General features: G+C 40.9%; 1 protein-coding gene across 1 annotated transcript in view; it reads right to left on the reverse strand.

Moving 5' to 3' along the window:
• The window catches only part of nell2b (neural EGFL like 2b), a 202,341-nt gene that overhangs the window by 106,718 nt on the left and 69,072 nt on the right, over positions 1-26,551 (reverse strand). Inside the window, 1 exon segment of the mRNA XM_065021366.1 lies at positions 7,488-7,638. Coding sequence (XP_064877438.1) covers positions 7,488-7,638 — 151 coding nt within the window.

A 26,551-nucleotide genomic window follows, 5' to 3' on the forward strand; every position in this document is an offset into this window, starting at 1 on the left:
CAGGGACTACAGGGACCACATAGACTACAGGGACTGCAGGGACTAGGGACTAAAGGGACTACAGGGACTACAGTTGAAAACACTTCCAAGAAATAATTCCTCAATTACAGAGGAGAGTTTACAGAGGAGTTTACAGAGGAGTTTACAGAGGAGAGTTTACAGAGGAGTTTACAGAGGAGATTACAGAGGAGTTTACAGAGGAAATTACAGATAAGTTTACAGAGGAGTTTACAGAGGAGTTTACATAGGACTTTACGGAGGAGTTTACAGAGGAGTTTACAGAGGAGAGTTTACAAAGGAGTTTACAGAGGAGTTTACAGAGGAGTTTACAGTGGAGTTTACAAAGGAGTTTACAGCGGGGTTTACAGAGGAGTTTACAGTTGAGTTTGCGGAGGAGTTTACAGAGGAGATTACAGAGGAGTTTACAGTTGAGTTTGCGGAGGAGTTTACAGAGGAGATTACAGAGAAGTTTACATAGGAGTTTACAGAGGAGTTTACGGAGGAGATTACAGAGGAGTTTACAGAGGAGTTTACAGAGGAGTTTACAGAGGAGTTTACGGAGGAGATTACAGAGGGGATTACAGAGAAGTTTACAGAGGAGTTTACAGTTGAGTTTACGGAGGAGTTTACAGAGGAAATTACAGAGAAGTTTACAGAGGAGTTTACGGAGATTACAGAGAAGTTTACAGAGGAGTTTACAGAGGAGTTTACAGACGAGTTTACAGAGTAGTTTACAGACGAGTTTACAGACGAGTAGTCAACTCACTGATTAGAACAACCAGCCTCTGATTAGAACACCCTGCCAGAGTATTCATCTCTCTGATTAGAACACCCAGCCAGAGTATTCATCTCTCTGATTAGAACACCCAGCCAGAGTATTCATCTCTCTGATTAGAACAGCCAGCCAGAGTATTCATCTCTCTGATTAGAACAGCCAGCCAGAGTATTCATCTCTCTGATTAGAACACCCAGCCAGAGTATTCATCTCTCTCATTAGAACACCCAGCCAGAGTATTCATCTCTCTGATTAGAACACCCAGCCAGACTATTCATCTCTCTCATTAGAACACCCAGCCAGAGTATTCATCTCTCTGATTAGAGCACCCAGCCAGAGTATTCATCTCTCTGATTAGAACAACCAGCCAGAGTATTCATCTCTCTGATTAGAACACCGAGCCAGAGTATTCATCTCTCTGATTAGAACACCCAGCCAGAGTATTCATCTCTCTGATTAGAACAACCAGCCAGAGTATTCATCTCTCTGATTAGAACACCGAGCCAGAGTATTCATCTCTCTGATTAGAACACCCAGCCAGAGTATTCATCTCTCTGATTAGAACACCCTGCCAGAGTATTCATCTCTCTGATTAGAACAACCAGCCAGAGTATTCATCTCTCTGATTAGGACACCGAGCCAGAGTATTCATCTCTCTGGTCACTCTCTCTCTCTCTCCAGACTGCTAGAGGTAAAACTACACCTGCACCAACAGGTGTAGTTTGTGTGTGTGTGTGTGTGTGTGTGTGTGTGTGTTAAAAAAGCACTGATCCATGAGATAAAGGAAGATGACAGGTTGACTGTGACCTTAGAGGCCACGTCATCAATACTGTGTCTGGGGGGAGAAAATGTCACAGGTCTTTCTCCAACACTGACGACAGACAATCAATCATTCGAGATATGCGTCTGTCTGTTTACCCATCTGCAGAAAGGAGTGGAAGTATGGAGGGATGGATTGATGGAGGGATGAAGGGATAGATTGAAGCCATTACATAAATGATTGGAAGGAAAAAATAATTGGATAGATAGATACAGTGGGGCGAAAAAGTATTTAGTCAGCCACCAATTGTGCAAGTTCTCCCACTTAAAAAGATGAGAGAGGCCTGTAATTTTCATCATAGGTACACTTCAACTGTGACAGAGAAAATGAGAGAAAAAAAATCCAGAAAATCACATTGTAGGATTTTTAATTAATTTATTTGCAAATTATGGTGGAAAATAAGTATTTGGTCAATAACAAAAGTGTATCTCAATACTTTGTTATATACCCTTTGTTGGCAATGACAGAGGTCAAACCTTTTCTGTAAGTCTTCACAAGGTTTTCACACACTGTTGCTGGTATTTTGGGCCATTATTCCATGCAAATCTCCTCTAGAGCAGTGATGTTTTGGGCTGTTGCTGGGCAACACGGACTTTCAACTCCCTCCACAGATTTTCTATGGGGTTGAGATCTGGAGAATGGCTAGGCCACTCCAGGACCTTGAAATGCTTCTTACGAAGCCACTCCTTCGTTGCCCGGGCGGTGTGTTTGGGATCATTGTCATGCTGAAAGACCCAGCCACGTTTCATCTTCAATGCCCTTGCTGATGGAAGGAGGTTTTCACTCAAAATCTCATGATACATGGCCCCATTCATTCTTTCCTTTACACGGATCAGTCGTCCTGGTCCCTTTGCAGAAAAACAGCCCCAAAGCATGATGTTCTTTGGATGCATCTCAGCATTATTTGTCCTCCAAACACGACGAGTTGAGTTTTTACCAAAAAGTTCTATTTTGGTTTCATCTGACCATATGACATTCTCGCAATCTTCTTCTGGATCATCCAAATGCTCTCTAGCAAACGTCAGACGGGCCTGGACATGTACTGGCTTAAGCAGGGGGACACGTCTGACACTGCAGGATTTGAGTCCCTGGCGGCATAGTGTATTACTGATGGTAGGCTTTGTTACTTTGGTCCCAGCTCTCTGCAGGTCATTCACTAGGTCCTGCAGGTCATTTTTGCTCACCGTTCTTGTGATCATTTTGACCCCACGGGGTGAGATCTTGCGTGGAGCCCCAGATCGAGGGAGATTATCAGTGGTCTTGTATGTCTTCCATTTCCTAATAATTGCTTCCACAGTTGATTTCTTCAAACCAAGCTGCTTACCTATTGCAGATTCAGTCTTCCCAGCCTGGTGCAGGTCTACAATTTTGTTTCTGGTGTCCTTTGACAGCTCTTTGGTCTTGGCCATAGTGGAGTTTGGAGTGTGGCTGTTTGAGGTTGTGGACAGGTGTCTTTTATACTGATAACAAGTTCCAACAGGTGCCATTAATACAGGTAACGAGTGGAGAACAGAGGAGCCTCTTAAAGAAGAAGTTACAGGTCTGTGAGAGCCAGAAATCTTGCTTGTTTGTTGGTGACCAAATACTTATTTTCCACCCTGATTTGCAAATAAATTCATTAAAAATCCTACAATGTGATTTTCTGGATTTTTTTTCTTGCACAATTGGTGGCTGACTAAATACTTTTTTTGCCCCACTGTAGATAGATAGATAGATAGATAGATAGATAGATAGATAGATAGATAGATAGATAGATAGATAGATAGATAGATAGATAGATAGATAGATAGATAGATAGATAGATAGATAGATAGATAGATAGATAGAGGGGCGGAGGGATAGAGGAATGGATGGATGAAGGGATAGATTGAAGCCATTACAAAAAGGACAGAGGAAAATCAGAAGGATAGAGGGATGGAATGCTTCCACTGAAGAAAGGACAAGCTGATTTGCTCTGCTTCTCCCAAAGGATTTATTTTCCACATTTAAGATAAAAGAAAATGAAAAAATCCATATAAAGCTGTCCTTGGAGGTAGGAACAATGAAAACGGGGTTAAATCATAATCTGACTGTTTAACCTAATATGGACTGTCTTCAAAACAACAACAGAGCCTTGGCAGTGAAGTGCTAATACTACTGTTCAAATGAAATCCATGCCCAAATCCCACACCATTAAAACAATGGCAGGCTGAACTTTATAAGATGACACTTGGGAAATCTTGACAGATAGTACACAGTCTGATCTGTATGACTGGTTGGTGTAGGTCAGCATTGTACTGCCGTTACCCGAGGCCCGGACCTTTCAGCTTCTTGCCTCTTTATTACAGGGTCCACATATGGAGTCCAGTGGTGGTTGGTGGCAATTTAAATGGGGAGGACTGGCTCATAGTAATGGCTCATAGTAATGGCTGGAACGGAATTAACGGAATCTCATCAAATGCCTGTTTATTTATACCATTCCATTCACTTCGTTTCATCCATTTTTTTATGAGCCATCCTCCCTTCACCAGCCTCCTCTGATTGAGTTCCCCTTCAGCTGTTTTTACTGACTCTATTGTATAAAACAGCCAGTGTGCTAACTTAGCATGTAGTGCTGCTTCCCTGAACCAGCCTCTGACTGGACTTCAACCAGGGTCCTCTATAGTGTCTGACTGGACTTCAACCAGGGTCCTCTATAGTGTCTGACTGGACTTCAACCAGGGTCCTCTATAATGTCTCTGAATGGACTTCAACCAGGGTCCTCTATAGTGTCTCTGACTGGACTTCAACCAGGGTCCTCTATAGTATCTCTGACTGGACTTCAACCAGGGTCCTCTATAGTGTCTCTGACTGGACTTCAACCAGGGTCCTCTATAGTGTCTCTAACTGGAATTCAACCAGGGTCCTCTATAGTGTCTCTGACTGGAATTCAACCAGGGTCCTCTATAATGTCTCTGACTGGACTTCAACCAGGGTCCTTCAACCAGGGTCCTCTAAAGTGTCTCTGACTAGACTTCAACCAGGGTCCTCTATAGTGTCTCTGAATGGACTTCAACCAGGGTCCTCTATAATGTCTCTGACTGGACTGCAACCAGGGTCCTCTATAGTGTCTGACTGGACTTCAACCAGGGTCTTCTATAGTGTCTCTGACTGGACTTCAACCAGGGTCCTCTATAGTGTCTCTGACTGGACTTCAACCAGGGTCCTCTATAGTGTCTCTGACTGGACTTCAACCAGGGTCCTCTATAGTGTCTCTGACTGGAATTCAACCAGGGTCCTCTATAATGTCTCTGACTGGACTTCAACCAGGGTCCTCTATAGTGTCTCTGACTGGACTTCAACCAGGGTCCTCTATAGTGTCTCTGACTGGACTTCAACCAGGGTCCTCTATAATGTCTCTGACTGGACTTCAACCAGGGTCCTCTATAGTGTCTGACTGGACTTCAACCAGGGTCCTCTATATTGTCTCTGACTGGACTTCAACCAGGGTCCTCTATAGTGTCTCTGACTGGAATTCAACCAGGGTCCTCTATAATGTCTCTGACTGGACTTCAACCAGGGTCCTTCAACCAGGGTCCTCTATAGTGTCTCTGACTGGACTTCAACCAGGGTCCTCTATAGTGTCTCTGACTGGACTTCAACCAGGGTCCTCTATAGTGTCTCTGACTGGACTTCAACCAGGGTCCTCTATAGTGTCTCTGACTGGACTTCAACCAGGGTCCTCTATAGTGTCTCTGACTGGACTTCAACCAGGGTCCTCTATAGTGTCTCTGACTGGACCAGGGTCTTCAACCAGGGTCCTCTATAGTGTCTCTGACTGGACTTCAACCAGGGTCCTCTATAGTGTCTCTGACTGGACTTCAACCAGGGTCCTCTATAGTGTCTCTGACTGGACTTCAACCAGGGTCCTCTATAGTGTCTCTGACTGGACTTCAACCAGGGTCCTCTATAGTGTCTCTGACTGGAAACCAGGGTCCTCTAACAGGGTCCTCTATAATGTCTCTGACTGGACTTCAACCAGGGTCCTCTATAGTGTCTGACTGGACTTCAACCAGGGTCCTCTATAGTGTCTCTGACTGGACTTCAACCAGGGTCCTCTATAATGTCTCTGACTGGACTTCAACCAGGGTCCTCTATAGTGTCTCTGACTGGACTTCAACCAGGGTCCTCTATAATGTCTCTGACTGGACTTCAACCAGGGTCCTCTATAATGTCTCTGACTGGACTTCAACCAGGGTCCTCTATAGTGTCTCTGACTGGACTTCAACCAGGGTCCTCTATAGTGTCTCTGACTGGACTTCAACCAGGGTCCTCTATAGTGTCTCTGACTGGACTTCAACCAGGGTCCTGACTGGACAACCAGGGTCCTTCAGGGTCCTCTATAGTGTCTCTGACTGGACTTCAACCAGGGTCCTCTATAATGTCTCTGACTGGACTTCAACCAGGGTCCTCTATAGTGTCTCTGACTGGACTTCAACCAGGGTCCTCTATAATGTCTCTGACTGGACTTCAACCAGGGTCCTCTATAATGTCTCTAACTGGAATTCAACCAGGGTCCTCTATAATGTCTCTGACTGGACTTCAACCAGGGTCCTTCAACCAGGGTCCTCTATAGTGTCTCTGACTGGACTTCAACCAGGGTCCTCTATAATGTCTCTGACTGGACTTCAACCAGGGTCCTCTATAGTGTCTCTGACTGGACTTCAACCAGGGTCCTCTATAGTGTCTCTGACTGGACTTCAACCAGGGTCCTCTATAATGTCTCTAACTGGAATTCAACCAGGGTCCTCTATAATGTCTCTGACTGGACTTCAACCAGGGTCCTTCAACCAGGGTCCTCTATAGTGTCTCTGACTGGACTTCAACCAGGGTCCTCTATAATGTCTCTGACTGGACTTCAACCAGGGTCCTCTATAGTGTCTCTGACTGGACTTCAACCAGGGTCCTCTATAGTGTCTCTGACTGGAATTTAACCAGGGTCCTCTATAATGTCTCTGACTGGACTTCAACCAGGGTCCTCTATAGTGTCTCTGACTGGACTTCAACCAGGGTCCTCTATAGTGTCTCTGACTGGACTTCAACCAGGGTCCTCTATAGTGTCTGACTGGACTTCAACCAGGGTCCTCTATAGTGTCTGACTGGACTTCAACCAGGGTCCTCTATAGTGTCTGACTGGACTTCAAACAGGGTCCTCTATAATGTCTCTGACTGGACTTCAACCAGGGTCCTCTATAGTGTCTGACTGGACTTCAACCAGGGTCCTCTATAGTGTCTGACTGGACTTCAACCAGGGTCCAGTCAGACACCAGTCAGACACACGTTCTTACCTCCATTACATAACAGCACACAAAGTCAAGATGTGTGTCTTACCTGTGTTCTGCATAGTGTATGAAGAGGACTGTGTCTTACCTGTGTTCCGCATAGTGTATGAAGAGGACTGTGTCTTACCAGTGTTCTGCATAATGTAGGAGAGGACTGTGTCTTACCTGTGTTCTGCATAATGTAGGAGAGGACTGTGTCTTACCTGTGTTCTGCATAATGTAGGAGAGGACTGTGTCTTACCTGTGCTCTGCATAGTGTATAGATAGGACTGTGTCTTACCTGTGTTCTGCATAGTGTATGAAGAGGATTGTGTCTTACCTGTGTTCTGCATAGTGTATGGATAGGACTGTGTCTTACCTGTGCTCTGCATAGTGTATGAAGAGGACTGTGTCTTACCTGTGCTCTGCATAGTGTATGAAGAGGACTTTGTCTTACCTGTGTTCTGCATAGTGTATGGAGAGGACTGTGTCTTAGCTGTGTTCTGCATAGTGTATGAAGAGGACTGTGTCTTACCTGTGTTCTGCATGGTGTATGAAGAGGACTGTGTCTTACCTGTGCTCTGCATAGTGTATGAAGAGGACTTTGTCTTACCTGTGTTCTGCATAGTGTATGGAGAGCAGGACTCCAGAGTTGAGTCTCTCCTGCTTCAGAGTGGCCAGCACAGTGAACTCTGTCTTGTCTCTCAGCTTCTGGAGCATCACCTCTGCTACATCCTCCTTCACCCTCACGTTCCTCCATGAGTCTGAGGAGAGAGAGAGAGAGAGAGAGAGAGAGAGAGAGAGAGAGAGAGAGAGAGAGAGAGAGAAGCAGAGAGAGAGAAAGCAGAGAGAGAGAAAGCAGACAGAGAGAGAGAGAGAGAGAAGCAGAGAGAGAGAAAGCAGAGAGAGAGAAAGCAGACAGAGAGAGAAAGAGAGAGAGAAAGCAGAGAGAGAGAGCAGAGAGAGAGAAAGCAGAGAGAGAAAAGGCAGAGAGAGAAAGCAGAGAGAGAGAAAGATCTCTGAATCTTAATGTTGTTGGCCACAATTGAACATCAAGCGCTGTAGTTCAAACAGGCGCTAATATTAGAGTTGATCTATAAATGTAACGGCTGTGGGTACTGGAGGAGAGATTTAGGACACACTGCATTATGTAATACAGGTTATCCAACAAAATATAGTACCAGTCAAAAGTTTGGACAAGCCTACTCATTCAAGGGTTGTAAGTAACAACAACAAAAAATCCAAGGACATATACATATCTGATGTTGGCAGAAAGCTTAAATTCTTGTTAAACAAATCAAAATATATTTTATATTTGAGATTCTTCAAAGTATCCACACTTTGCCTTGATGACAGCTTTGCACACTCTTGCCATTCTCTCAACCAGCTTCACCTGGAATACTTTTTAAACAGTCTTGAAGGAGTTCCCACATATGCTGAGCATTTGTTGGCTGCTTTTCCTTCACTCCACGCTCCAACCCATCCCCAAACCATCTTAATTGGGTTGAGGTCGGGTGATTGTGGAGGCCAGGTCATTTGATGCAGCACTCCATAACTCTCCTTCTTGGTCAAATAGCCCTTACACAGCCTGGAGGTGTGTTGGTTCATTGTCCTGTTGAAAAACAAATGATAGTCCCACTAAGACCAAACCAGATAGGATGGCATTCGCTGCAGAATACTGTGGTAGCCATGCTGGTTAAGTGTGCCTTGAATTCTAAATAAATAACAGACAGTGTCAACAGCAAAGCACCCCCACACCATCACACCTCCTCCTCCATGCTTCATGGTGGGAACCACACATGCGGAGATCATCCGTTCACCTACTCTGCGTCTCACAAAGACACTGCGGTTGGAACCAAAACTCTCAAATTTGGACTCCTCAGACCAAAGGACAGATTTTCCATTGAATGTCCATTGCTCGTGTTTCTTGGCCAAAGCAAGTCTCTTCTTCTTAGTGGTGCACTTTAGTAGTGGTTTCTTTGCATGAAGGACTGATTTACGCAGTCTCCTTTGAACAGTTGATGTTGAGATGTGTCTTGAACTCTGTGAGGCATTTATTTGAGCTGCAATGAGGCATGTAACTCAAATGAACCTATCCTCTGCAGCAGAGGTAACTCTGGGTCTTCCTTTCCTGTGGCGGTCCTCATGAGAGACAGTTTCATCATAGCGCTTGATGTTTTTTTGCGACGGCACTCGAAGAAATGTTCAAAGTTCTTGACCTGTTCCGGTTTGACTGACCTTCATGTCTTAAAGTAATGATGGACTGTCGTTTCTCTTTGCTTATTTGAGCTGTTCTTGCCATAATATGGACTTGGTCTTTTACCTAGTAGGGCTGTCTTCTGTATAACCCCCTACCTTGTCACCACACAACTGATTGGCTCAAACGCATTAGAAGGAAAGAAATGCCACAAATGAACTTTTAACAAGGCACATCTCATAATTGAAATACATTTTTTATTTTTATGTAACCTTTTTTTTTAACTAGGCAAGATAGTTAAGAACAGATGGAGATACAGAAAATGCTACTGGATAGATTGTCCTTCAGTCTCAGTTTCTGATAGAGAAGGAGACAGCAAACACAATCACTCACAGGGACAGAGATGTTAAACTGTATGTTTCTGAGACTGAAACCATGATCACTCACAGGGACAGAGATGTTATACTGTATGTTTCTGAGACTGAAACCATGATCACTCACAGGGATAGAGATTATACTGTATGTTTCTGAGACTGAAACCATGATCTCACAGGGATATAGATTATACTGTATGTTTCTGAGACTGAAAATATCATCACTCACAGGGACAGAGATGTTATACTGTATGTTTCTGAGACTAGAACCACCATCACTCACAGGGACAGAGATGTTGTACTGTATGTTTCTGAGACTAGAACCACCATCACTCACAGGGACAGAGATGTTATACTGTATGTTTCTGAGACTAGATCCACCATCACTCACAGGGACAGAGATGTTATACTGTATGTTTCTGAGACTAGAACCACCATCACTCACAGGGACAGAGATGTTGTACTGTATGTTTCTGAGACTAGAACCACCATCACTCACAGGGACAGAGATGTTATACTGTATGTTTCTGAGACTAGAACCACCATCACTCACAGGGACAGAGATGTTAAACTGTATGTTTCTGAGACTAGAACCACCATCACTCACAGGGACAGAGATGTTAAACTGTATGTCCCCAGTTTTAGAGCTGTGGTTATATTGGTTAATTAGTGTCATGTACAATCATTTAACCTTGATGAGTAAGGTCACATGGTTGCTACCCTTTGAGCGGGCTCTCATGTCAATAAACCATCTGTTCGACCTTCTATCCTGTACTCTGTTGTGTTCCATATTGAAAAGGAACAGAACCCTGCTCCCTTTAACCGCGGATACCACACCTTCCTTCCAGTGTATCTACACAGAGAGTGAGAGAGAAGGGATTGGAACCACGGGAGCACCCTGATCTCTGGCTGTCTTTTGTTCTCCCTCGGCCGAACCTATCTCTCCATCCTTCCACCCCTCTATCCTCAACTCACCTCCCTCTATCCTCTCCTCAGACATCTACGCTCCTTTAATGGAACCATCAATAAGAGATGAAGGGAGTGTGTGTGTGTGTGTGTGTGTGTGTGTGTGTGTGTGTGTGTGTGTGTGTGTGTGTGTGTGTGTGTGTGTGTGCGTGTGCGTGTGCGTGTGCGTGTGCGAATGCGTGTGTGTGTGTGTGTGTGTGGGGATGCATGCAGGGAGCCGTGACACGATTCAACCGCTTCACACTGACACCAGCTACATGGTCTTGTACGGCATAAACACAGCATCTACAGCTGGTGAGAACAGAGGCTCAACATACCTGGGGAGAAAACAATGTGCTCTGTCCGGTGCATTCACAAAGTATTCAGACCCCTTCACTTTTTACACATTTTGTTACTTTACAACCTTATTCTAAAATTGATTAAATCGTTTTTTTCCCCTTCTCATCTACACACAATATTCCATAATGACAAAGCAAAAACAGGTTTCTAGAAATGTCGGCAAATGTATTAAAAATAAAAAACTGAAATATCACATTTACATAAGGATTTAGACCCTTTACTCAGTACTTTGTTGAAGCACCTTTGGCAGCGATTACAGCCTTGAGTCTTTTTGGGTATGACGATACAAGCAAGGCACACCTGTATTTGGGGAGTTTCTTTCATTCTTCTCTGCAGAGCCTCTCAAGCTCTGTCAGGTTGGAGGTGGGAGCGTCGCCATCTCTCCACAGATGTTCGATCGGGTTCAAGTCTGGGCTCTGGCTGGGCCACTCAAGGACATTCAGAGACTTGTCCCGAAACCACACCTGAGTTGTCTTGGCTGTCTGCTTAGGATCGTTGTCCTGTTGGAAGGTGAACCTTCACCCCAGTCTGAGGTCCTGAGCTCTCTACAGCAGGTTTTCACTCTGTACTTTGCTCTGTTCATCTTTCCCTCGATCCTGACTAGTCTCCCAGTCCATACCGCTGAAAAACATCCCCACAGCATGAAACTGCCACCACCATGCTTCACCGCAGGGAGGGGGCCAGGTTTCCTCAAGATGTGACGCTCAGCATTCAGGTCAAAGAGTTCAATCTTGGTTTCATCAGACCAGAGAATCTTGTTTCTCATTGTCTGAGAGTCTTTAGGTGCCTTTTGGAAAACTCCAAGCGGGCTGTCATGTGCCTTTTACTGAAGAGTAGCTTCCATCTGGCCACTCTACCATAAAGGCCTAATTGGTGTAGTGCTGTAGAGATTGTTGTCCTTCTGGAATGTTCTCCCATCATCACACAGGAACTCTGGATCTCTGTCAGAGTGATCATCGGGTTCTCCCTGACCAAGGCCATTCTCCCCAGACTGCTCAGTTTGGCCGTGCAGCCAGCTCTAGGAAGAGTCTTGGTGGTTCCAAACTTCTTCCATTTAAGAATGAGGAGGCCACTGTGTTCTTGGGGACCTTCAATGCTGCAGAAATGTTTTGATACCCTTCTCCAGATATGTGCCTCGACACAATCCTGTCTCAGAGTTCTACGGACAATTCCTTTGATCTCATGGCTGGGATTTGCTCTGACATGCACTGTCAACTGTGAGACCTTATACAGACAGGTGTGTGTCTTTCCAAGTCATATCCAATCAATTGAATTTACCACAGTTGGACTCCAATGAAATTGTAGAAACATCTCAAGGATGATCAATGGAACAGGATCCACCCAAGCTCAATTTCGAGTCGCATAGCAAAGGGTCTGAATACTTATGTAAATTAGTTATTTCTGTTTTTTTAAATGTCTAAAAACCTGTTTCGCTTTGTTATTATTAGGTATCATGTATAGATAGATATTTTATTTAATCAATTTTAGTATAAGGCTGTAACATAACAAAATGTGGGAAAAGTCAAGGGGTCTGAATACTTTCCAAATGCACTGTATGTCCCATACATACAGTATATACTACCATAGATACAGCATTTACTACCATAGATACAGTATTTACTACCATAGATACAGCATTTACTACCATAGATACAGTATTTACTACCATAGATACAGTATATACTACCATAAATACAGTATGTACTACCATATATATATATAGTATATACTACCATAGATACAGTATGTACTACCATACATACAGTATTTACTACCATAGATACAGCATTTACTACCATAGATACAGTATTTACTACCATAGATACAGTATTTACTACCATACATACAGTATGTACTACCATATATATATATAGTATATACTACCATAGATACAGTATGTACTACCATAGATACAGTATGTACTACCATACATACCGTTTTTACTACCATAGATACAGTATTTACTACCATAGATACAGTATGTACTACCATACATACAGTATGTACTACCATACATACAGTATGTACTACCATACATACAGTATGTACTACCATACATACAGTATGTACTACCATAGATACCATTTTTACTACCATAGATACAGTATATACTACCATAGATACAGTATATACTACCATAGATACCATTTTTACTACCATAGATACAGTATTTACTACCATACATACAGTATGTACTACCATATATATATATAGTATATACTACCATAGATACAGTATGTACTACCATACATACAGTATGTACTACCATATATACCGTTTTTACTACCATATATACCGTTTTTACTACCATAGATACAGTATATACTACCATAGATACAGTATATACTACCATAGATACCATTTTTACTACCATAGATACAGTATTTACTACCATAGATACAGTATTTACTACCATAGATACAGTATTTACTACCATAGATACAGTGTTTACTACCATAGATACAGTATATACTACCATAGATACCATTTTTACTACCATAGATACAGTATTTACTACCATAGATACAGTATTTACTACCATAGATACAGTATTTACTACCATAGATACAGTGTTTACTACCATAGATACAGTATATACTACCATAGATACCATTTTTACTACCATAGATACAGTATTTACTACCATAGATACAGTATATACTACCATAGATACAGTATATACTACCATATATACAGTTTTTACTACCATAGATACAGTATTTACTACCATACATACAGTATGTACTACCATAGATACAGTATTTACTACCATAGATACAGTATATACTACCATAGATACAGTATTTACTACCATAGATACAGTATTTACTACCATAGATACAGTGTTTACTACAATATATACAGTATTTACTACCATAGATACCATTTTTACTACCATAGATACAATATATACTACCATAAATACAGTATGTACTACCATATATATATATAGTATATACTACCATAGATACAGTATGTACTACCATAGATACAGTATGTACTACCATACATACAGTATATACTACCATATATACCGTTTTTACTACCATAGATACAGTATTTACTACCATAAATACAGTATGTACTACCATATATATATATATATATAGTATATACTACCATAGATACAGTATGTACTACAATAGGTACAGTATGTACTACCATTTTAAGTACTTGGGGACATGGCCCTACAGTTGATTATGATACTGTCATTTGTTTTAAACTCAACTTTAAAATACTCAACTGTGTAACACAGCTAATGAGGACATTTAGATGATTGTAGTGGTGTGTGTGGGGGGGGGGTGTTGCTGTTCTCAACAGCAGCACACAGTGGGCTAACATGTGACCATTCTTATTGAGGAACAACAGCCATTCTCTCTCTGTCCAACCCCCCTCCCCTCTCTCCATCTATCATCAGAAAGGAAGACAGAAAGAACAGAGAGAGAGAACGAGAGAGAAGCATATCCTCATGCTCCCTGTCTATAACAGTATCTGTTCAACAGCCAGCTGTCTGTCCTTAATTGACAAGTGTCCATATGGACTGGTTGGGTGGTGATGTCATAAGGGCCACGATCTCACAACGCTCACACTTAACACTCTCTAACATACAGTAGAAGTAGACGCAATGGGGGCTCTTCCCCCAAAATAATTCAAGGCATTCAATATTTCAAGAAACAAAATCACAGAAGACAATGCAATTCAACCAATTAGAAATGACAAGGTGGGTCACTGACTCAAGCTGAATAAATGTGGATTAGTTGATTGAAAATAAACAGAAGGACCTTCAGATGTGCATCTCACACTGTGTAGAAATCTGCAAGACAACAAGAAGACTTCAGCAGCTTTCACCAGAACAGGGAAATTGAATGTGTGTCCATTTTACAGTTGTAATATCTTACATTTGATGCAGATCATTTTCCTGTGTAGCAGGAAATGCAAATTGTAGTGTATTCAAGGATTAAAATGGCTTCTAAAGATGATAATATTCACTTTAAAATATTCAGACTTGATTTATCCTATCTAAAAATGTTACAACCCCTACAAAAATGTATATTGTTTAGAAACAAGATAATAATTCACATTTCCTGTTGCTGCAAGATTATTTTCATGCTTTGAGAAACTGGTGAAATGAAGATACAACATCTGTATGTTTCTCATGAATGTTGAAGTGGTTTTAACACCCAGTCAGAGGGTTCAGATTCATGGAGATTACTACTAATCTGCACCATATGGTCTATTTTATTTTACCCCACTGTCCTCTTAAGACTGAACCTGTGGATGATGGGGGGAGGGAGGGTGTACATAACAACACACACTCTCTCTCCCTTTCTCTCTCTCTCTCTCTCGTTATCTCTCTCTCTCTCCCTCTCTCTCTCTCGTTATCTCTCTCTCTCTCTCTCTCTCTCCCTTTCTCTCTCTCTCTCTCTCTCTCTCGTTATCTCTCTCTCTCTCTCTCGTTATCTCTCTCTCTCTCTCTCTCTCTCTCTCCCTTTCTCTCTCTCTCTCTCTCGTTATCTCTCTCTCTCTCCCTTTCTCTCTCTCTCTCTCTCTCTCTCTCTCTCGTTATCTCTCTCTCTCTCGCTCTCTCTCTCTCGTTATCTCTCTCTCTCTCCCTTTCTCTCTCTCTCTCTCTCTCTCTCTCTCTCTCTCTCTCTCTTCTCTCTCTCTCAATTCAATTCAATTCAAGGGCTTTATTGGCATGGGAAACATGTGTTAACATTGCCAAAGCAAATGAGGTAGACAACATACAAAGTGAATATATAAAGTGAAAAACAACAAAAATTAACAGTAAACATTACACATACAGAAGTTTCAGAACAGAAAAGACATTACAAATGTCATATTATATATATATATATATACAATGTACAAATAGTTAAAGGACACAAGATAAAATAAATAAGCATAAATATGGGTTGTATTTACAATGGTGTTTGTTCTTCACTGGTTGCCCTTTTCTCGTGGCAACAGGTCACAAATCTTGCTGCTGTGATGGCACACTGTGGAATTTCACTCTCTCTGTCTCTCTCTCTCTCTCTCTCTCTCTCTCTCTCTCTCTCTTTCTCTCTCTCTCTGTCTCTCTCTCTGTCTCTCAGTCTGTCTCTCTCTCTCTCTCTTTCTCTCTCTCTCTCTCTCTCTCTGTCTCTCTCTATCTCTGTCTCTCCCTCATACACAAATCCTGTCACATTGTCCTGGGTTACAGTTAGTGTTGTAGTGATATAGATCAATACAACATGCAGAGAGAAGAGATAAGAAGCTCCACACACACACACACACACACACACACACACACACACACACACACACACACACACACACACACACACACACACACACACACACACACACACACACACACACACACACACACACACAGCCAGCCAGCCAGCCAGCCAGCCAGCCAGCCAGCCAGCCAGCCAGCCAGCCAGCCAGCCAGCCAGCCAGCCAGCCAGCCAGCCAGCCTGTCTGGTGCCTCAGAGGGACTGGCCTCATTTCAGGGCTTTCCAGGGCTCTTTTTCAGGGCTTCTCCTGTTCCTGCTGCCTGACCTTCTGTCAGACACTCTGTCTCTGCTGTATTGAACCACAGCCTGGTGACACAAACAAACACACACACACTTGTACCGGCCTGCAGCCATCATCACAATACTAGTTAGTTCTCTCCCTGAGAAAACTATAAATAAACCACAGCATCAACCATGGACAGAGAAATGTCAAATGAAACGATTAACCACATGCTCTGGATACAGGTGTAGACCTTACCGTGAAATGCTGACTTACAAGCCCTTAACCAACAATGCACTTCAACAAATAGAGTTAAGAAAATATTTACTAAATAAAGTAAAGTAGAAAATGTAATAAAATAAAAAGTAACACAATAACATAACAATAGGGATGCTATATACAGGGGGGTCAATGTGGGGGGTGACAGGTTAGTCGAGAGAATTTGCATATGTAGGTAGGGGGGTAAAGTGACTATGCACAGATAATAAACAGCGAGTAGCAGCAGTGTCCGGTGGCCATTTAATGAATTGTTCAGCAGTCGTATGGCTTGGGGGTAGAAGATGTTAAGGAGCCTTTTGGTCCTAGACTTGGCACTCTGGTACCACTTGCAGAGGCGGTAGCAGAGAGAACAGTCGATGACTTGTGCTACTGGAGTCATTGACCATTTTTGGGGCCTAGTATATAGGTCCTGGATGGTAGGAAGCTTGGCCCCAGTGATGTACTGGGCCGTACGCACTACCCTCTGCAGAGCCTTATGGTCGGATCCCGAACAGTTGCCATACCAGGCGGTGATGCAACCGGTCAGGATGCTCTCGATGGTGCAGCTATGAAGCATTTTGAGGATCTGCAGACCCATGACAAGTCTTTTCAGTCTCCTGAGGGGGAAAAGGTGTCTTCGTGCCCTTTTCAAAACTGTCTTGGTGTGTTAGACCATGATAGTTTGTTGTTGATGTTGACACCAAGGAACTTGCCCCGTCTATGTTAATGGGGGCCTGTTCGGCCCGCCTTTTCCTGTAGTCCACGATCAGCTCATTTGTCTTGCTCACATTGAGGGAGAGGTTGTTGTCACCACACTGCGAGTTCTCTGACCTCCTCCCTATAGGCTGTCTTCTCATTGTCGGTGATCAGGCCTACACTGTTGTGTCGTCAGCAAACTTAGTGATGGTGTTGGAGTCGTGCTTGGCCATGCAGTCGTGGGATTACATCTAGATGATTAATGAGATGCTGTCTTGTGTTGGAATGCTGGAAATGCTGCCTTGTGTTTTTATCAAGTTTGGGGTGTAAAAGTTTGATTCATCAAGATACGTGCCATGGATTTGGTCACAGGAACTGGTCACAGGAACCAACGTGTGTGTGTTTGCGTGTGTGCGTGCATGCGTGTTTGTGTGTGTGTGTGTGTGTGTGTGTGTGTGTGTGTGTGTGTGTGTGTGTGTGTGTGTGTGTGTGTGTGTGTGTGTGTGTGTGTGTGTGTGTGTCTGCTTGTGTGCGTGCATATGTGTGTGTGTCTATTTAAATCAGTTGAATGATTCATGACAAGTAGCCATTACACAGGGAACAAGTGTCTCAACTCCAAATAGCGTTGAATTAAAGCAGGGGAATTAACAGCACAGATTCCTACAGCCTGACATAGGGAGCAACAGGGAGAGAGAGAAGGAGAGAGAGCACTTAGAAGACAGGATTACTCGCTTTTACAAAATAAGACCAATTCATTGGAGAAATATCATCCTGTTTCAATCTCAAGTGGTCAGATGAAACCAGATCACATCTTGTTCTGACAGAACATTTGATCTAAATATTACTTCTCCTACTTAATGATGCACTTCTAATGTACCTCTCTTGAATACATAACTTCTAATGTACCTCTCTGGGATACATCACTTCTAATGTACCTCTCTGGGATACATCACTTCTAATGTACCTCTCTAGAATACATCACTTCTAATGTACCTCTCTAGAATACATCACTTCTAATGTACCTCTCTAGAATACATCACTTCTAATGTACCTCTCTAGAATACATCACTTCTAATGTACCTCTCTAGAATACATCACTTCTAATGTACCGCTCTAGAATACATCACTTCTAATGTACCTCTCTAGAATACATCACTTCTAATGTACCTCTCTTGAATACATCACTTCTAATGTACCTCTCTGGGATACATCACTTCTAATGTACCTCTCTAGAATACATCACTTCTAATGTACCTCTCTAGAATACATCACTTCTAATGTACCTCTCTAGAATACATCACTTCTAATGTACCTCTCTGGGATCCATCACTTCTAATGTACCTCTCTAGAATACATCACTTCTAATGTACCTCTCTAGAACACATCACTTCTAATGTACCTCTCTGGGATACATCACTTCTAATGTACCTCTCTAGAATACATCACTTCTAATGTACCTCTCTAGAATACATCACTTCTAATGTACCTCTCTAGAATACATCACTTCTAATGTACCTCTCTAGAATACATCACTTCTAATGTACCTCTCTGGGATACATCACTTCTAATGTACCTCTCTAGAATACATCACTTCTAATGTACCTCTCTAGAATACATCACTTCTAATGTACCTCTCTAGAATACATCACTTCTAATGTACCTCTCTAGAATACATCACTTCTAATGTACCTCTCTAGAATACATCACTTCTAATGTACCTCTCTAGAATACATCACTTCTAATGTACCTCTCTAGAATACATCACTTCTAATGTACCTCTCTAGAATACATCACTTCTAATGTACCTCTCTAGAATACATCACTTCTAATGTACCTCTCTAGAATACATCACTTCTAATGTACCTCTCTAGAATACATCACTTCTAATGTACCTCTCTAGAATACATCACTTCTAAAATGTACCTCTCTAGAATACATCACTTCTAATGTACCTCTCTAGAATACATCACTTCTAATGTACCTCTCTAGAATACATCACTTCTAATGTACCTCTCTAAATACATCACTTCTACTGTACATACATCACTTCTAATGTACCTCTCTAGAATACATCACTTCTAATGTACCTCTCTTGAATACATCACTTCTAATGTACCTCTCTAGGATACATCACTTCTAATGTACCTCTCTAGAATACATCACTTCTAATGTACCTCTCTAGAATACATCACTTCTAATGTACCTCTCTAGAATACATCACTTCTAATGTACCTCTCTAGGATACATCACTTCTAATGTACCTCTCTAGAATACATCACTTCTAATGTACCTCTCTAGAACACATCACTTCTAATGTACCTCTCTGGGATACATCACTTCTAATGTACCTCTCTAGAATACATCACTTCTAATGTACCTCTCTAGAATACATCACTTCTAATGTACCTCTCTAGAATACATCACTTCTAATGTACCTCTCTTGAATACATCACTTCTAATGTACCTCTCTGGGATACATCACTTCTAATGTACCTCTCTAGAATACATCACTTCTAATGTACCTCTCTAGAATACATCACTTCTAATGTACCTCTCTAGAATACATCACTTCTAATGTACCTCTCTGGGATCCATCACTTCTAATGTACCTCTCTAGAATACATCACTTCTAATGTACCTCTCTAGAACACATCACTTCTAATGTACCTCTCTGGGATACATCACTTCTAATGTACCTCTCTAGAATACATCACTTCTAATGTACCTCTCTAGAATACATCACTTCTAATGTACCTCTCTAGAATACATCACTTCTAATGTACCTCTCTAGAATACATCACTTCTAATGTACCTCTCTGGGATACATCACTTCTAATGTACCTCTCTAGAATACATCACTTCTAATGTACCTCTCTAGAATACATAACTTCTAATGTACCTCTCTAGAACACATCACTTCTAATGTATCTCTCTGGGATACATCACTTCTAATGTACCTCTCTAGAATACATCACTTCTAATGTACCTCTCTAGAATACATCACTTCTAATGTACCTCTCTAGAACACATCACTTCTAATGTACCTCTCTGGGATACATCACTTCTAATGTACCTCTCTAGAATACATCACTTCTAATGTACCTCTCTAGAACACATCACTTCTAATGTACCTCTCTGGGATACATCACTTCTAATGTACCTCTCTAGAATACATCACTTCTAATGTACCTCTCTAGAATACATCACTTCTAATGTACCTCTCTAGAATACATCACTTCTAATGTACCTCTCTGGGATACATCACTTCTAATGTACCTCTCTAGAATACATCACTTCTAATGTACCTCTCTAGAACACATCACTTCTAATGTACCTCTCTAGAATACATCACTTCTAATGTACCTTTCTTGAATACATCACTTCTAATGTACCTCTCTAGAATACATCACTTCTAATGTACCTCTCTAGAATACATCACTTCTAATGTACCTCTCTAGAATACATCACTTCTAATGTACCTAAAGTGACTATGCACAGATAATAAACAGCGAGTAGCAGCAGTGTCCGGTGGCCATTTGATGAATTGTTCAGCAGTCGTATGGCTTGGGGGTAGAAGATGTTAAGGAGCCTTTTGGTCCTAGACTTGGCACTCTGGTACCACTTGCAGAGGCGGTAGCAGAGAGAACAGTCTATCACTTGGGCTACTGGAGTCATTGACCATTTTTGGGGCCTAGTATGTAGGTCCTGGATGGTAGGAAGCTTGGCCCCAGTGATGTACTGGGCCGTACGCACTACCCTCTGCAGAGCCTTATGGTCGGATGCCGAACAGTTGCCATACCAGGCGGTGATGCAACCGGTCAGGATGCTCTCGATGGTGCAGCTATGAAGCATTTTGAGGATCTGCAGACCCATGACAAGTCTTTTCAGTCTCCTGGGGGGGAAAAGGTGTTGTCGTGCCCTTTTCAAAACTGTCCAAAAATGTACCTCTCTGGGATACATCACTTCTAATGTACCTCTCTAGAATACATCACTTCTAATGTACCTCTCTAGAATACATCACTTCTAATGTACCTCTCTAGAATACATCACTTCTAATGTACCTCTCTAGAATACATCACTTCTAATGTACCTCTCTAGAATACATCACTTCTAATGTACCTCTAGAGAGGTACCTCTCTGGGATATATCACTTCTAATGTACCTCTCTAGAATACATCACTTCTAATGTACCTCTCTGGGATACATCACTTCTAATGTACCTCTCTAGAATACATCACTTCTAATGTACCTCTCTGGGATACATCACTTCTAATGTCCCTCTCTAGAATACATCACTTCTAATGTACCTCTCTTGAATACATCACTTCTAATGTACCTCTCTGGGATACATCACTTCTAATGTACCTCTCTAGAATACATCACTTCTAATGTACATCTCTAGAATACATCACTTCTAATGTACCTCTCTAGAATACATCACTTCTAATATACATCTCTAGAATACATCACTTCTACTGTACCTCTCTGGGATACATCACTTCTAATGTACCTCTCTAGAATACATCACTTCTAATGTACCTCTCTTGAATACATCACTTCTAATGTACCTCTCTGGGATACATCACTTCTAATGTACCTCTCTAGAATACATCACTTCTAATGTACCTCTCTAGAATACATCACTTCTAATGTACCTCTCTGGGATACATCACTTCTAATGTACCTCTCTAGAATACATCACTTCTAATGTACCTCTCTAGAATACATCACTTCTAATGTACCTCTCTAGAATACATCACTTCTAATGTACCTCTCTGGGATCCATCACTTCTAATGTACCTCTCTAGAATACATCACTTCTAATGTACCTCTCTAGAACACATCACTTCTAATGTACCTCTCTGGGATACATCACTTCTAATATACATCTCTAGAATACATCACTTCTACTGTACCTCTCTGGGATACATCACTTCTAATGTACCTCTCTAGAATACATCACTTCTAATGTACCTCTCTTGAATACATCACTTCTAATGTACCTCTCTGGGATACATCACTTCTAATGTACCTCTCTAGAATACATCACTTCTAATGTACCTCTCTAGAATACATCACTTCTAATGTACCTCTCTAGAATACATCACTTCTAATGTACCTCTCTGATACATCACTTCTAATGTACCTCTCTAGAATACATCACTTCTAATGTACCTCTCTAGAATACATCACTTCTAATGTACCTCTCTAGAATACATCACTTCTAATGTACCTCTCTAGAATACATCACTTCTAATGTACCTCTCTAGAATACATCACTTCTAATGTACCTCTCTAGAATACATCACTTCTAATGTACTCTCTAGAATACATCACTTCTAATGTACCTCTCTAGAATACATCACTTCTAATGTACCTCTCTAGAATACATCACTTCTAATGTACCTCTCTAGAATACATCACTTCTAATGTACCTCTCTAGAACACATCACTTCTAATGTACCTCTCTGGGATACATCACTTCTAATGTACCTCTCTAGAATACATCACTTCTAATGTACCTCTCTGATACATCACTTCTAATGTACCTCTCTAGAATACATCACTTCTAATGTACCTCTCTAGAATACATCACTTCTAATGTACCTCTCTAGAATACATCACTTCTAATGTACCTCTCTAGGATACATCACTTCTAATGTACCTCTCTAGAATACATCACTTCTAATGTACCTCTCTAGAATACATCACTTCTAATGTACCTCTCTAGAACACATCACTTCTAATGTACCTCTCTAGAATACATCACTTCTAATGTACCTCTCTAGAATACATCACTTCTAATGTACCTCTCTAGAATACATCACTTCTAATGTACCTCTCTGGGATACATCACTTCTAATGTACCTCTCTAGAATACATCACTTCTAATGTACCTCTCTAGAATACATCACTTCTAATGTACCTCTCTAGAATACATCACTTCTAATGTACCTCTCTAGAATACATCACTTCTAATGTACCTCTCTAGAATACATCACTTCTAATGTACCTCTCTAGAACACATCACTTCTAATGTACCTCTCTGGGATCCATCACTTCTAATGTACCTCTCTAGAATACATCACTTCTAATGTACCTCTCTAGAACACATCACTTCTAATGTACCTCTCTGGGATACATCACTTCTAATGTACCTCTCTAGAATACATCACTTCTAATGTACCTCTCTAGAATACATCACTTCTAATGTACCTCTCTAGAATACATCACTTCTAATGTACCTCTCTAGAATACATCACTTCTAATGTACCTCTCTAGGATACATCACTTCTAATGTACCTCTCTAGAATACATCACTTCTAATGTACCTCTCTAGAATACATCACTTCTAATGTACCTCTCTAGAATACATCACTTCTAATGTACCTCTCTGGGATACATCACTTCTAATGTACCTCTCTAGAATACATCACTTCTAATGTACCTCTCTAGAACACATCACTTCTAATGTACCTCTCTGGGATACATCACTTCTAATGTACCTCTCTAGAATACATCACTTCTAATGTACCTCTCTAGAATACATCACTTCTAATGTACCTCTCTAGAATACATCACTTCTAATGTACCTCTCTGGGATACATCACTTCTAATGTACCTCTCTAGAATACATCACTTCTAATGTACCTCTCTAGAATACATCACTTCTAATGTACCTCTCTAGAATACATCACTTCTAATGTACCTCTCTGGGATACATCACTTCTAATGTACCTCTCTAGAATACATCACTTCTAATGTACCTCTCTAGAATACATCACTTCTAATGTACCTCTCTGGGATACATCACTTCTAATGTACCTCTCTAGAATACATCACTTCTAATGTACCTCTCTGGGATACATCACTTCTAATGTACCTCTCTAGAATACATCACTTCTAATGTACCTCTCTAGAATACATCACTTCTAATGTACCTCTCTAGAATACATCACTTCTAATGTACCTCTCTAGAATACATCACTTCTAATGTACCTCTCTAGAATACATCACTTCTAATGTACCTCTCTGGGATACATCACTTCTAATGTACCTCTCTAGAATACATCACTTCTAATGTACCTCTCTAGAATACATCACTTCTAATGTACCTCTCTGGGATACATCACTTCTAATGTACCTCTCTAGAATACATCACTTCTAATGTACCTCTCTAGAATACATCACTTCTAATGTACCTCTCTAGAATACATCACTTCTAATGTACCTCTCTAGAATACATCACTTCTAATGTACCTCTCTAGAATACATCACTTCTAATGTACCTCTCTAGGATACATCACTTCTAATGTACCTCTCTAGAATACATCACTTCTAATGTACCTCTCTAGAATACATCACTTCTAATGTACCTCTCTAGAATACATCACTTCTAATGTACCTCTCTAGAATACATCACTTCTAATGTACCTCTCTAGAATACATCACTTCTAATGTACCTCTCTAGAACACATCACTTCTAATGTACCTCTCAGGATACATCACTTCTAATGTACCTCTCTAGAATACATCACTTCTAATGTACCTCTCTAGAATACATCACTTCTAATGTACCTCTCTAGAATACATCACTTCTAATGTACCTCTCTCTGGGAATACATCACTTCTAATGTACCTCTCTAGAATACATCACTTCTAATGTACCTCTCTAGAATACATCACTTCTAATGTACCTCTCTAGAATACATCACTTCTAATGTACCTCTCTAGAATACATCACTTCTAATGTACCTCTCTAGAATACATCACTTCTAATGTACCTCTCTAGAATACATCACTTCTAATGTACCTCTCTAGAATACATCACTTCTAATGTACCTCTCTAGAATACATCACTTCTAATGTACCTCTCTAGAATACATCACTTCTAATGTACCTCTCTGGGATACATCACTTCTAATGTACCTCTCTAGAATACATCACTTCTAATGTACCTCTCTAGAATACATCACTTCTAATGTACCTCTCTAGAATACATCACTTCTAATGTACCTCTCTAGAATACATCACTTCTAATGTACCTCTCTGGGATACATCACTTCTAATGTACCTCTCTAGAATACATCACTTCTAATGTACCTCTCTAGAATACATCACTTCTAATGTACCTCTCTAGAATACATCACTTCTAATGTACCTCTCTAGATACATCACTTCTAATGTACCTCTCTAGAATACATCACTTCTAATGTACCTCTCTAGAATACATCACTTCTAATGTACCTCTCTAGATACATCACTTCTAATGTACCTCTCTAGAATACATCACTTCTAATGTACCTCTCTAGAATACATCACTTCTAATGTACCTCTCTAGAATACATCACTTCTAATGTACCTCTCTAGAATACATCACTTCTAATGTACCTCTCTCTCTAGAATACATCACTTCTAATGTACCTCTCTAGAATACATCACTTCTAATGTACCTCTCTAGAATACATCACTTCTAATGTACCTCTCTAGAATACATCACTTCTAATGTACCTCTCTAGAATACATCACTTCTAATGTACCTCTCTAGAATACATCACTTCTAATGTACCTCTCTCACTTCTAATGTACATACATCACTTCTAATGTACCTCTCTAGAATACATCACTTCTAATGTACCTCTCTAGAATACATCACTTCTAATGTACCTCTCTAGAATACATCACTTCTAATGTACCTCTCTAGAATACATCACTTCTAATGTACCTCTCTAGAATACATCACTTCTAATGTACCTCTCATCACTTCTAATGTACATACATCACTTCTAATGTACCTCTCTAGAATACATCACTTCTAATGTACCTCTCTGGGATACATCACTTCTAATGTACCTCTCTAGAATACATCACTTCTAATGTACCTCTCTAGAATACATCACTTCTAATGTACCTCTCTAGAACACATCACTTCTAATGTACCTCTCTGGGATACATCACTTCTAATGTACCTCTCTAGAATACATCACTTCTAATGTACCTCTCTAGAATACATCACTTCTAATGTACCTCTCTAGAATACATCACTTCTAATGTACCTCTCTAGAATACATCACTTCTAATGTACCTCTCTAGAATACATCACTTCTAATGTACCTCTCTAGAATACATCACTTCTAATGTACCTCTCTAGAATACATCACTTCTAATGTACCTCTCTAGAATACATCACTTCTAATGTACCTCTCTAGAATACATCACTTCTAATGTACCTCTCTAGAATACATCACTTCTAATGTACCTCTCTAGAATACATCACTTCTAATGTACCTCTCTAGAATACATCACTTCTAATGTACCTCTCTGGGATACATCACTTCTAATGTA

This window comes from Oncorhynchus nerka, linkage group LG8 (genome assembly GCF_034236695.1).
Source record: "Oncorhynchus nerka isolate Pitt River linkage group LG8, Oner_Uvic_2.0, whole genome shotgun sequence".
Classification (NCBI taxonomy): Eukaryota; Metazoa; Chordata; class Actinopteri; order Salmoniformes; family Salmonidae; genus Oncorhynchus; species Oncorhynchus nerka.